This window comes from Panulirus ornatus, chromosome 1, assembly GCF_036320965.1.
Source record: "Panulirus ornatus isolate Po-2019 chromosome 1, ASM3632096v1, whole genome shotgun sequence".
Lineage (NCBI taxonomy): Eukaryota > Metazoa > Arthropoda > Malacostraca > Decapoda > Palinuridae > Panulirus > Panulirus ornatus.
In genome coordinates this window covers 71,277,832-71,289,489 of record NC_092224.1, presented here as the reverse complement: position 1 = coordinate 71,289,489, position 11,658 = coordinate 71,277,832, and the positions used below count along the sequence as shown (strand labels likewise).

The following is an 11,658-nucleotide window of genomic DNA, read 5'->3' as shown; positions in this document are numbered from 1 at the left end:
ACACACTTTACCAAACTCAGTCACCAGCTTCTGCAGTTTCTCACATGAATCAGCCACCAGCGCTGTATCATCAGTGAACAACAACTGACTCACTTCCCAAGCTCTCTCATCCACAACAGACTGTATACTTGCCCCTCTTTCCAAAACTCTTGCATTCACCTTCCTAACAACCCCATCCATAAACAAATCAAACAACCATGGAGACATCACACACCCCTGCCGCAAACCTACATTCACTGAGAACCAATCACTTTCCTCTCTTCCTACACATACACATGCCTTACATCCTCGATAAAAACTTTTCACTGCTTCTAACAACTTGCCTCCCACACCATATATTCTTAGTACCTTCCACAGAGCATCTCTATCAACTCTATCATATGCCTTCTCCAGATCCATAAATGCTACATACAATTCCATTTGCTTTTCTAAGGATTTCTCACATACATTTTTCAAAGCAAACACATGATCCACCCATCCTCTACCACTTCTGAAACCACACTGCTCTTCCCCAATCTGATGCTCTGTACATTCCTTCACCCTCTCAATCAATACCCTCCCATATAATTTACCAGGAATACTCAACAAACTTATACCTCTGTAATTTGAGCACTCACCTTTGTCCCCTTTGTCTTTGTACAATGGCACTATGCAAGCATTCCGCCAGTCCTCAGGCACCTCACCATGAATCATACATACGTTGAATAACCGTACCAACCAGTCAACAATACAGTCACCCCCTTTTTTAATAGATTCCACTGCAACGCCTTCCAAACCCGCTGCCTTGCTGGCTTTCATCTTCCGCAAAGCTTTTACTACCTCTTCTCTGTTTACCAAATCATCTTCCCTAACCCCCTCACTTTGCGCACCACCTCGACCAAAACACCCTATATCTGCCACTCTATCATCAAACACATTCAACAAACCTTCAAAATACTCACTCCATCTCCTTCTCGCATCACTACTACTTGTTATCACCTCCCCAATAGCCCCCTTCCCTGAAGTTCCCATTTGTTCCCTTGTCTTATGCTCTTTATTTCCCTCCTTCCAAAACATCTTTTTATCCTCCCTAAAATTTAATGATACTCTCTTACCCCAACTCTCTTTTGCCCCCTTTTTCACCTCTTGCACCTTTCTCTTGACCTCCTGCCTCTTTCTTTTATACATCTCCCAGTCATTTGCATTATTTCCCTGCAAAAATTGTCCAAATGCCTCTCTCTTCTTTTTCACTAATAATCTTACTTCTTCATCCCACCACTCACTACCCTTTCTAATCAACCCACCTCCCACGCTTCTCATGCCACAAGCATCATTTGCGCAAGCCATCACTGCTTCCCTAAATACATCCCATTCCTCCCCCACTCCCCTTACCTCCTTTGTTCTCACCTTTTTCCATTTTGTACTCAGTCTCTCCTGGTACTTCCTCACACAAGTCTCCTTCCCAAGCTCACTTACTCTCACCACTCTCTTCACCCCAACATTCTCTCTTCTTTTCTGAAAACCTCTACACATCTTCACCTTCCCCTCCACAAGATAATGATCAGACATCCCTCCAGTTGCACCTCTCAGCACATTAACATCCAAAAGTCTCTCTTTCGCGCGTCTATCAATTAACACGTAATCCAATAACGCTCTCTGGCCATCTCTCCTACTTACATACATATACTTATGTATATCTCTCCTTTTAAACTGGGTATTCCCAATCACCAGTCCTTTTTCAGCACGTAAATCTACAAGCTCTTCACCATTTCCATTTACAACACTGAACACCTCTTGTATACCAATTATTCCCTCAACTGCCACATTACTCACCTTTGCATTCAAATCACCCATCACTATAACCCGGTCTTTTGCATCAAAACCACTAACACACTCATTCAGCTGCTCCCAAAACACTTGCCTCTCATGATCTTTCTTCTCATGCCCAGGTGCATATGCACCAATAATCACCCATCTCTCTCCATCAACTTTCAGTTTTACCCATATCAATCAAGAGTTTACTTTCTTACACTCTATCACATACTTCCACAACTCCTGTTTCAGGAGTAGTGCTACTCCTTCCCTTGCTCTTGTCCTCTCACTAACCCCTGACTTAACTCCCAAGACATTCCCAAACCACTCTTCCCCTTTACCCGTAAGCTTCGTTTCATTCAGAGCCAAAACATCCAGGTTCCTTTCCTCAAACATACCACCTATCTCCTTTTTTCTCATCTTGGTTACATCCACACACATTTAGACACCCCAGTCTTAGCCTTCGAGGAGGATGAGCACTCCCCGCGTGACTCCTTCTTCTGTTTCCCCTTTTAGAAAGTTAAAATACAAGGAGGGAAGGGTTTCTAGCCCCCCTGCTCCCGTCCCCTTTAGTTGCCTTCTATGACACATGAGGGATGCGTGGGAAGTATTCTTTCTCCCCTATCCCCAGGGATATCCTCACCCACCCACATACACATGTATATACATACACGTCCACAACGCAAATATACATACCTATACATCTCACCGTATACATATATACACACACACAGACATATACATATATACACATGTACATAATTCATACTTCCTGCCTTTATTCATTCCCATCGCCACCCCGCCACACATGAAATAACAACCTCCTACCCCCTCGTGTGCGAGGTAGCGCTAGGAAAAAACAACAAAGGCCACATTTGTTCACACTCAGTCTCTAGCTGTCATGTAATAATGTACCGAAACCACAGCTTCCCTTTCCACCAGGCCCCACAAAACTTTTCATGGTTTACCCCAGATGCTTCACATGCCCTGGTTCAATCCATTGACAGCACGTCGACCCCGGTATACCACATCATTCCAATTCACTCTGTTCCTTGCACGCCTTTCACCCTCCTGCATGTTCAGGCCTCGATCACTCAAAATCTTTTTCACTCCATCTTTCCACCTCCAATTTGGTCTCACACTTCTCCTCATTCCCTCCACCTCTGACACATATATCCTCTTGGTCAATCTTTCCTCACTCATTCTCTCCATGTGACCAAACCATTTCAAAACACCCTCTTCTGCTCTCTCAACCACACTCTTTATATTACCACACATCTCTCTTACCCTATTATTACTTACTCGATCAAACCAGCTCACACCACATATTGTCCTGAAACATCTCATTTCCAGCACATCCACCCTCCTCTGCCCACTTCTATCTATAGCCCACACCTCGCAATCATATAACATAGGTGACTTCACACAGCCCTGCCTCACACCCACATGTATACAGAAACTTTTACTCAATTCTTTATCCACTCTTGCACATGTACTTACTCCTCTATAGGAGGCTTTTACACCATCCAACAGTTGTTCCCCTACCCCACATATCCTTAACACATCCCTAAAGCATTCCGCTCGTCTCTGTCATATGCTTTCTCCAGATCCATAAAAAAGGCTGCATACAACATCTTACCTTTCACTCAATTCTTTTCCATGATCATCTTTACCACAAAAGTCTGAATCACACATCCCCTACCTTTTCTAAAACACCTTAATTTTGCATTCACTCACTTCCATTACTCAATCAGTCATCTTTCTTGGTATACTTAATAGATTTATTTCCCATGTAATTGCTACATACATCTGTAAAACCTTTTTCTTTGAATAAAGGAACAGTATTAGCTTTCACCCAATCCTTTGGCACAACCTTCTATTTCCATACTAAATTACATACTCAGTCACACTTTTTCCTCCATACTCCAGCATTTCTAACTTAATCCCATTCACTCCAGGTGCTTTTCCTACCCTTAGCCTCATTATTGCCCTCATAGTCACCCCCTTTTGTAATTCATACCCATCCATACTAATCACTCATCAACAGTCACCCCCTTTTTGAAGAAATTCTGCTGCAGTACAATCCACCCCAGGCACACTGCTACATTTTATCTTACATAGGCTTTCGCCTCCTCGTCTATCATATTTTATTCATTTATTTTTTATTATTTTGTAAAGTAATATTTGTTGTAAAATGCTATTATGAGCCATGTTCAAGAATGTCAATTTTTCTAGTTTCTTTGGCATTTAGATACTCATATTATGCATATTGTATGGTGTGTGCCAAGAGTTCCAGAATTTTTAGGGTTAGATCCAGGATACATCGTGATTCAGAATATTGTAAGGATGTATCTTTGTTTAGACGTGCACTTGAAGGTCGAGTGCGAAGTTTGGTTGAGGTGCTGCAGGCTGAGTTGCGGGTTACTCCAGAGAAGAGTCTTCAAGGGGGACCCCGAGCTGCTCGCCGAGCTACAACTTTACTTGTGCATCTCAACAAGTCAAGTCAGGTATGAAGTATAATTAAGTTACATGAACTGTTGGAGGTTTAGAATAGTAGCTTGATTGATGTAAGTCTGTTTTGCATTTCCTCTAAAAGTGTTAAGAGTACAGTACAGTATTAAGATAGCATATATTACTTACTTTTCCCTCCCATTCAGTGCATGGAGATGTCGATGTCGAAGACCTTTTTCAATGACAAAAATGGGGTAGCTCTTTACAAAAGAAATTGACAAGACAAAGTAGATCATGAACGTTTAGTGAAGCTGAGGGTGCATTGCAATAGATGAAGGAATGTTTTGTAGTCAGAAGTAAGGTTAGAAAAGGAGAGTGGTGGCTATGAAAGAGAAAGAAAAAGCAGTAAAGTTACAAGATGAGCATCAAGTGTTATCAGAAATGATGTGTAATTTAATGTGACACATAAGGTGATGCAGTACTATGGAGTTTTCCTTATGGTTTCAGAGGAATACAGTTCTTGATTGAATGCATGACAGATAGGAAAACTTAGGACAAATTGGATGATGTGGAGATTTAAAGTAAGTTATCCCCATACCAAATAAAAAGAAACATTTAAGGATTTAGGTTAGTCTTTTCTGTGCGTTGTTATGGACAGAACTTGAGACTGAATCTCGTAATTTTGCCTTTAAGCTGTAAAGAAATAGTGCTAGAAATATAAGGAAACTAATCATTTTAGTGTCCCCAGGCAGAGATGTTGCAGTTGCATGCTTTGAACTTACTAATGTTCATCAGCCCACATGGTAAAGAGTCCGGGTAGACAAGTTTTGATTGAGTTGTTTTTGATAAGAATGCAAATGATTGATAGTGTGCTTAATATGCAATCTAGAAGAGGGTTGGAAGGGGATTTTTCAGATCATTACACTTCTTTGCCTCAGTATAAGATACCCTCCACTTTAAGCTGCATAGTGAGTTTTGGACACAGTTCATGCAGAAAAAGCTTGGACCTCTAATTTAAGCTGCATTCCAAAGTCAAGTCACCACTTTTGCAACTGTGCATGAAGATTTCACCCTCAAAATCACTCCTACACATTTTCTCCATCTTAGATATAGCACATATTAATCAATCACATCCTATTTTAGTGAGAGTTGGGACATGTGTCACAGAAAGTGTGCAAAAAGTGCTAAAAAAATATATCTCTAATGCTAAGAGAAAACATTAAGTACCAAGATGCTGATGTTTTTGGCAGATGCATTTAACACTTATATTTAGATTGACTCAATCTTAACTTGTCCCAGTTATTTACAATTTTATAAATCTAATTTTTTAAAACACCGCTGCCTTGATTAACCCCATTATCTTCAGAAAATGGAGTACCTTTATAATCCAGCACCCTGTTGTTTGGTAACCCCCATGGTCTGGCATGTTTTGAATCTGCCGCCATTAGTTTGTCAATCTGCCACCAGGTTGGCACTGTTAGCAGTGCTAAGATGCCAAAATCTGTTTGCACTGCAGCCAAGCTAATTAACACTCTTAACAGTGTTTTGCTGCAAATGAAAATCAGAAAAGTTTAAAGTTTTGGAAAACTTTGAAAGGAGCCAGAAGTACAGAATTAGACAGTTTAAGGTGGTTTGATTAAGTAATGAAAGGGTCAGAGAGGTGTGTGGAAATAAAAAGTGTGGTTGAGAGAGCATAAGAGGGTGTGTTGAAATGGTTTGGTCATATAGAGAGAATGAGTAAGAAAAGATTGACAAAGAGGATATATGTGTCAGAGGTGTAGGAAACAATCTCCAGAGAAGCAGGAGACCAAATTGGAGGTGGAAAGATAGCAACGCTATTTCCTGTGTGACGGGGTAGTGACAGGAATGCATGAAGGCAAGCAAGTATGAATATGTCCCTATGTATGTATGTATGTATGTTTGTATATGTTGATATGTATATGTATGTATATGTGCATGTATGGGCGTTTATATATATATATATGGGGAAGAGCAGTGTCGTTTCAGAAGTGGTAGAGGATGTGTGGATCAGGTGTTTGCTTTGAAGAATGTATGTGAGAAATACTTAGAAGAGCAAATGGATTTGTATGTAGCATTTATGGATCTGGAGAAGGCATATGATAGAGTTGATAGAGATGCTCTGTGGAAGGTATTAAGAATATATGGTGTGGGAGGCAAGTTGTTAGAAGCAGTGAAAAGTTTTTATCGAGGATGTAAGGCATGTATACGTGTAGGAAGAGGGGAAAGTGATTGGTTCTCAGTGAATGTAGGTTTGCGGCAGGGGTGTGTGATGTCTCCATGGTTGTTTAATTTGTTTATGGATGGGGTTGTTAGGGAGGTGAATGCAAGAGTTTTGGAAAGAGGGGCAAGTATGCAGTCTGTTGGGGATGAGAGAGCTTGGGAAGTGAGTCAGTTGTTGTTCGCTGATGATACAGCGCTGGTGGCTGATTCATGTGAGAAACTGCAGAAGCTGGTGACTGAGTTTGGTAAAGTGTGTGAAAGAAAGAAGTTAAGAGTAAATGTGAATAAGAGCAAGGTTATTAGGTACAATAGGGTTGAGGGTCAAGTCAATTGGGAGGTAAGTTTGAATGGAGAAAAACTGGAGGAAGTAAAGTGTGTTAGATATCTGGGAGTGGATCTGGCAGCGGATGGAACCATGGAAGCGGAAGTGGATCATAGGGTGGGGGAGGGGGCGAAAATCCTGGGAGCCTTGAAGAATGTGTGGAAGTCGAGAACATTATCTCAGAAAGCAAAAATGGGTATGTTTGAAGGAATAGTGGTTCCAACAATGTTGTATGGTTGCGAGGCATAGGCTATGGATAGAGTTGTGCGCAGGAGGATGGATGTGCTGGAAATGAGATGTTTGAGGACAATGTGTGGTGTGAGGTGGTTTGATCGAGTAAGTAATGTAAGGGTAAGAGAGATGTGTGGAAATAAAAAGAGCGTGGTTGAGAAAGCAGAAGAGTGTGTTTTGAAATGGTTTGGGCACATGGAGAGAATGAGTGAGGAAAGATTGACCAAGAGGATATATGTGTCGGAGGTGGAGGGAACGAGGAGAAGAGGGAGACCAAATTGGAGGTGGAAAGATGGAGTGAAAAAGATTTTGTGTGATCGGGGCCTGAACATGCAGGAGGGTGAAAGGAGGGCAAGGAATAGAGTGAATTGGATCGATGTGGTATACCGGGGTTGACGTGCTGTCAGTGGATTGAATCAGGGCATGTGAAGCGTCTGGGGTAAACCATGGAAAGCTGTGTAGGTATGTATATTTGCTTGTGTGGACGTATGTATATACATGTGTATGGGGGTGGGTTGGGCCATTTCTTTCGTCTGTTTCCTTGCGCTACCTCGCAAACGCGGGAGACAGCGACATCCCCAACAGACTTCATACTTGCCCCTCTTTCCAAAACTCTTGCATTCACCTCCCTAACAACCCCATCCATAAACAAATTAAACAACCATGGAGACATCACACACCCCTGCCGCAAACCTACATTCACTGAGAATCAATCACTTTCCTCTCTTCCTACACGTACACATGCCTTACATCCTCGATAAAAACTTTTCACTGCTTCTAACAACTTGCCTCCCACACCATATATTCTTAATACCTTCCACAGAGCATCTCTATCAACTCTATCATATGCCTTCTCCAGATCCATAAATGCTACATACAAATCCATTTGCTTTTCTAAGTATTTCTCACATACATTCTTCAAAGCAAACACCTGATCCACACATCCTCTACCACTTCTGAAACCACACTGCTCTTCCCCAATCTGATGTTCTGTACATGCCTTCACCCTCTCAATCAATATCCTCCCATATAATTTACCAGGAATACTCAACAAACTTATACCTCTGTAATTTGAGCACTCACTCTTATCCCCTTTGCCTTTGTACAATGGCACTATGCACGCATTCCGCCAATATATATATATATATATATATATATATATATATATATATATATATATATATATATATATATATATATATATATATATATATATATTTATTTATTTATTTATTTATTTATTTATTTATTTATTTATTTATTTATTTATTTATTTTGCTTTGTTGCTGTCTGTCGTGTTAGCGAGGTAGCGCAAGGGAACAGACGAAAGAATGGCCCAACCCATCCACATACACATGTATATACATACACGTCCCCACACGCAAATATACATACCTATATACCTCAGTGTATACATATATATATATATATATATATATATATATATATATATATATATATATGTATGTATATATATATAGATAGATAGATAGATAGATAGAGTTGTGCGGAGGAGGATGGATATGCTGGAAATGAGATGTTTGAGGACAATATGTGGTGTGAGGTGGTTTGATCGAGTGAGTAATGAAAGGGTAAGAGAGATGTGTGGTAATAAAAAGAGTGTGGTTGAGAGAGCAAAAGAGGGTGTTTTGAAATGGTTTGGTCACATGGAGAGAATGAGTGAGGAAAGATTGACAAAGAAGATATATGCATCAGAAGTGGAGGGAATGAGGAGAAGTGGAAGACCAAATTGGAGGTAGAAAGATGGAGTGAAAAAGATTTTGAGTGATCGGGGCTTGAACATGCAGGAACATGAACATCCTATCATTACTTATTCGATCAAACCACCTCACACCACATATTGTCCTCAAACACCTCATTTCCAGCACATCCATCCTCCTCTGCACAACTTTATCCATAGCCCACGCCTCGCAACCATATAACATTGTTGGAACCACTATTCCTTCAAACATACCCATTTTTGCCTTCCGAGATAACGTTCTCGACCTCCACACATTCTTCAACGCTCCCAGAACTTTCGCCCCCTCCCCCACCCTATGGTTCACTTCCGCTTCCATGGTTCCATCTGCTGCCAAATCCACTCCCAGATATCTAAAACACTTCACTTCCTCCAGTTTTTCTCCATTCAGACTTACCTCCCAATTGACTTGTCCCTCAACCCTACTGTACCTGATAACCATGCTCTTATTCACATTTACTCTCAGCTTTCTTCTTTCACACACTTTACCAAACTCAGTCACCAGCTTCTGCAGTTTCTCACATGAATCAGCCACCAGCGCTGTATCATCAGCGAACAACAACTGACTCACTTCCCAAGCTCCCTCATCCACAACAGACTGCATACTTGCCCCTCTTTCCAAAACTTTTGCATTCACCTCCCTAACAACCCCATCCATAAACAAATTAAACAAGCATGGAGGCATCACACACCCCTGCCGCAAACCTACATTCACTGAGAACCAATCACTTTCCTCTCTTCCTACATGTACACATGCCTTACATCCTCAATAAATACTTTTCACTGCTTCTAACAACTTTTATATATATGTGTGTGTGTGTGTGTATGTGAGTGGATGGACCATTCTTCATCTGTAGAAAATTTTAAATGTATAGGAATAAGGTTTAGTTGGAATGAAAGTGGGAATGTTGAAGTTGAATGTAGATTATTGCAAGAGGCAAGAATTAGAAGTGCCTCCAAAGCTGTAGTGAATGGAAAAATTTTAGGGTAGAGTGTGCAGGAAGCTTGAGTGAAGATGTACTTGTCCAAGTGAATTAAAGTGACTTTTTTCTTTGTGAATCTTTCATATAATCAAGAGGCATATAATCTTGTAAGTCAGTCTTACTTCCATTGATATTCTTCATGACAGATGGGAAAATTAATTTTCGTTGGGTGTCTCGGGTTCTCTTTCACCCTTCCTCCCCTTCCCCTTTTTTTTATCTCATGTAGAAATTTGTCTTTTCAGGCTTGTGAATTGTTCTTAGGTCACAGAGGAGCTATCTTGAAGGCTGGTCTTAAACGGTTAAGATTGGAGGGGAAGACTGTTTTGTATGTTCGACAGCTGTGCTCAATTTTCTTTCACAATCTTTTAGAAACTGGACGAGAGTTTACCAAGGCATTCCCAGCTAACCGCAGCTGCTTTTCAGGTAATTATTCAAGTAAAGCCTCTGTTTGAATACGATTTTGTTTAATATTTTTTGCTGTAGCAAAAATATTATTGTTTATCATGAAAGATGGGTTAAAGGAGTGAGGATTTTAATAATGTGATGATCTTTTAAGTGACACTTATGTGTAAGGAAGAATGGATGGTGTTTGTAATTTTGTGAAGATTTTAATATGATTTCATTGACTGCATTTCTCACTTCTGTAAAGAATCCTACAAACTTGGGGAGATTACTAGCTTACAAGTGGGGACTGGAGTACCACCAGTACCTCAAAATAGAGTACATCCACGATAATTCATCCATTCCATTAATTGTAATCTATGTGAGAGTAATTATTGCTCATTCACATAGAGCCATAAACCATATAGCAATTCCCCTCAGCTAGTAACATGATACAGGTGGTGCCTTCTGGCCTCCATCCCACATTGTTGCAGTGCAGACCTCTGAATATTACTTTCATCATTCTGCAGTGTTTTCTCCTTGTGACCTTGATTTCCAGTTTTCAGGTGTTGATTACATTTCCTTGTCTGTTGCATGAAGACACAAGCAGTGAGTTTATTTCTTTTGAGCTCCATGGCATGTTAGCGTAACTGGTTGGTTAGATTAGTCAGATGCTTATGAGTTCATTGTATTATTAGTGCAGCAGTTTATGATATTTTCCTCGAGCTTTACAATTGTTTCTTTTTAAGTTATATAAAGTTGAGTATTTTTCTTGTATGTTTCAACTTCGCTTTAATTTGATAGGCAAATTTTTTTTGTAGTTGTGGTTGATGGATCAGCCCATTCAGTTATTTTTCTTTTGTGTTATGTTATCTGTTTCCTATCATGAAATATGATACTTTTCGTGTGTTGCCTATTTTTGTTCTGTCATGAAATATGTTAGAATGCTATTTAATTACTTTTCTTTAATGATTTGTCTTAAAACATTTCATAAGAATACAGTGTTTAATAGTGGAGGTACTGTTTTTATGGCTTTGTGAAATGATTGTCCTCCATAGGCATGTCCCAGTGTTGTTCATATGTCGGGATGTAATCTACCTGTGTCAGAACATATCTCACACTAGATGACTTCTACCAATCTTTAGTGGTTTTAGTTGCCTTACTGATGTGTAGTTGGTGGTAGTTGGCAGGCAGCCGCCTACCATTGAGGTATATTAGTGATACCACCCACCTGAGTATTGGAAGGGTTTTTGATGGCTGCATAGTGAGCCAGCACTTCAGTAGTTGTCAAGTTGCATTCCTTTGACCCAGGTAGCTGTCTTTTCTTTCTGCCTCACACACATATCGACTTCTGGTATTCTGTCTACAGACATACAATCTTTCCTTGTCAAAAATAACACTTGACAACATTTGAGTCACACAACTCATTCTTTACAACTCTAGATTTTCTTGTGGTGAGTGCTTTCTGTCAGCCCTGCCTTCTGACAAGATGAGGGGAG

The 11,658-nt window shown here is 40.3% G+C and overlaps 1 protein-coding gene across 3 annotated transcripts in view; it reads left to right on the top strand.

Moving 5' to 3' along the window:
* Exo84 (exocyst 84) overlaps window positions 1-11,658 on the top strand; it is a 135,404-nt gene that overhangs the window by 57,928 nt on the left and 65,818 nt on the right. For all 3 annotated transcript variants that reach the window (XR_011712981.1, XM_071663423.1, XM_071663433.1), the window contains exons 9-10: window positions 4,154-4,298; window positions 10,021-10,201. Coding sequence is in view for 2 of the 3 variants with exons in the window: in XM_071663423.1 (XP_071519524.1) it covers window positions 4,154-4,298; window positions 10,021-10,201 (326 nt within the window). In the remaining variant the exon portion in view is untranslated. The remainder of the gene's footprint in view (window positions 1-4,153; window positions 4,299-10,020; window positions 10,202-11,658) is intronic.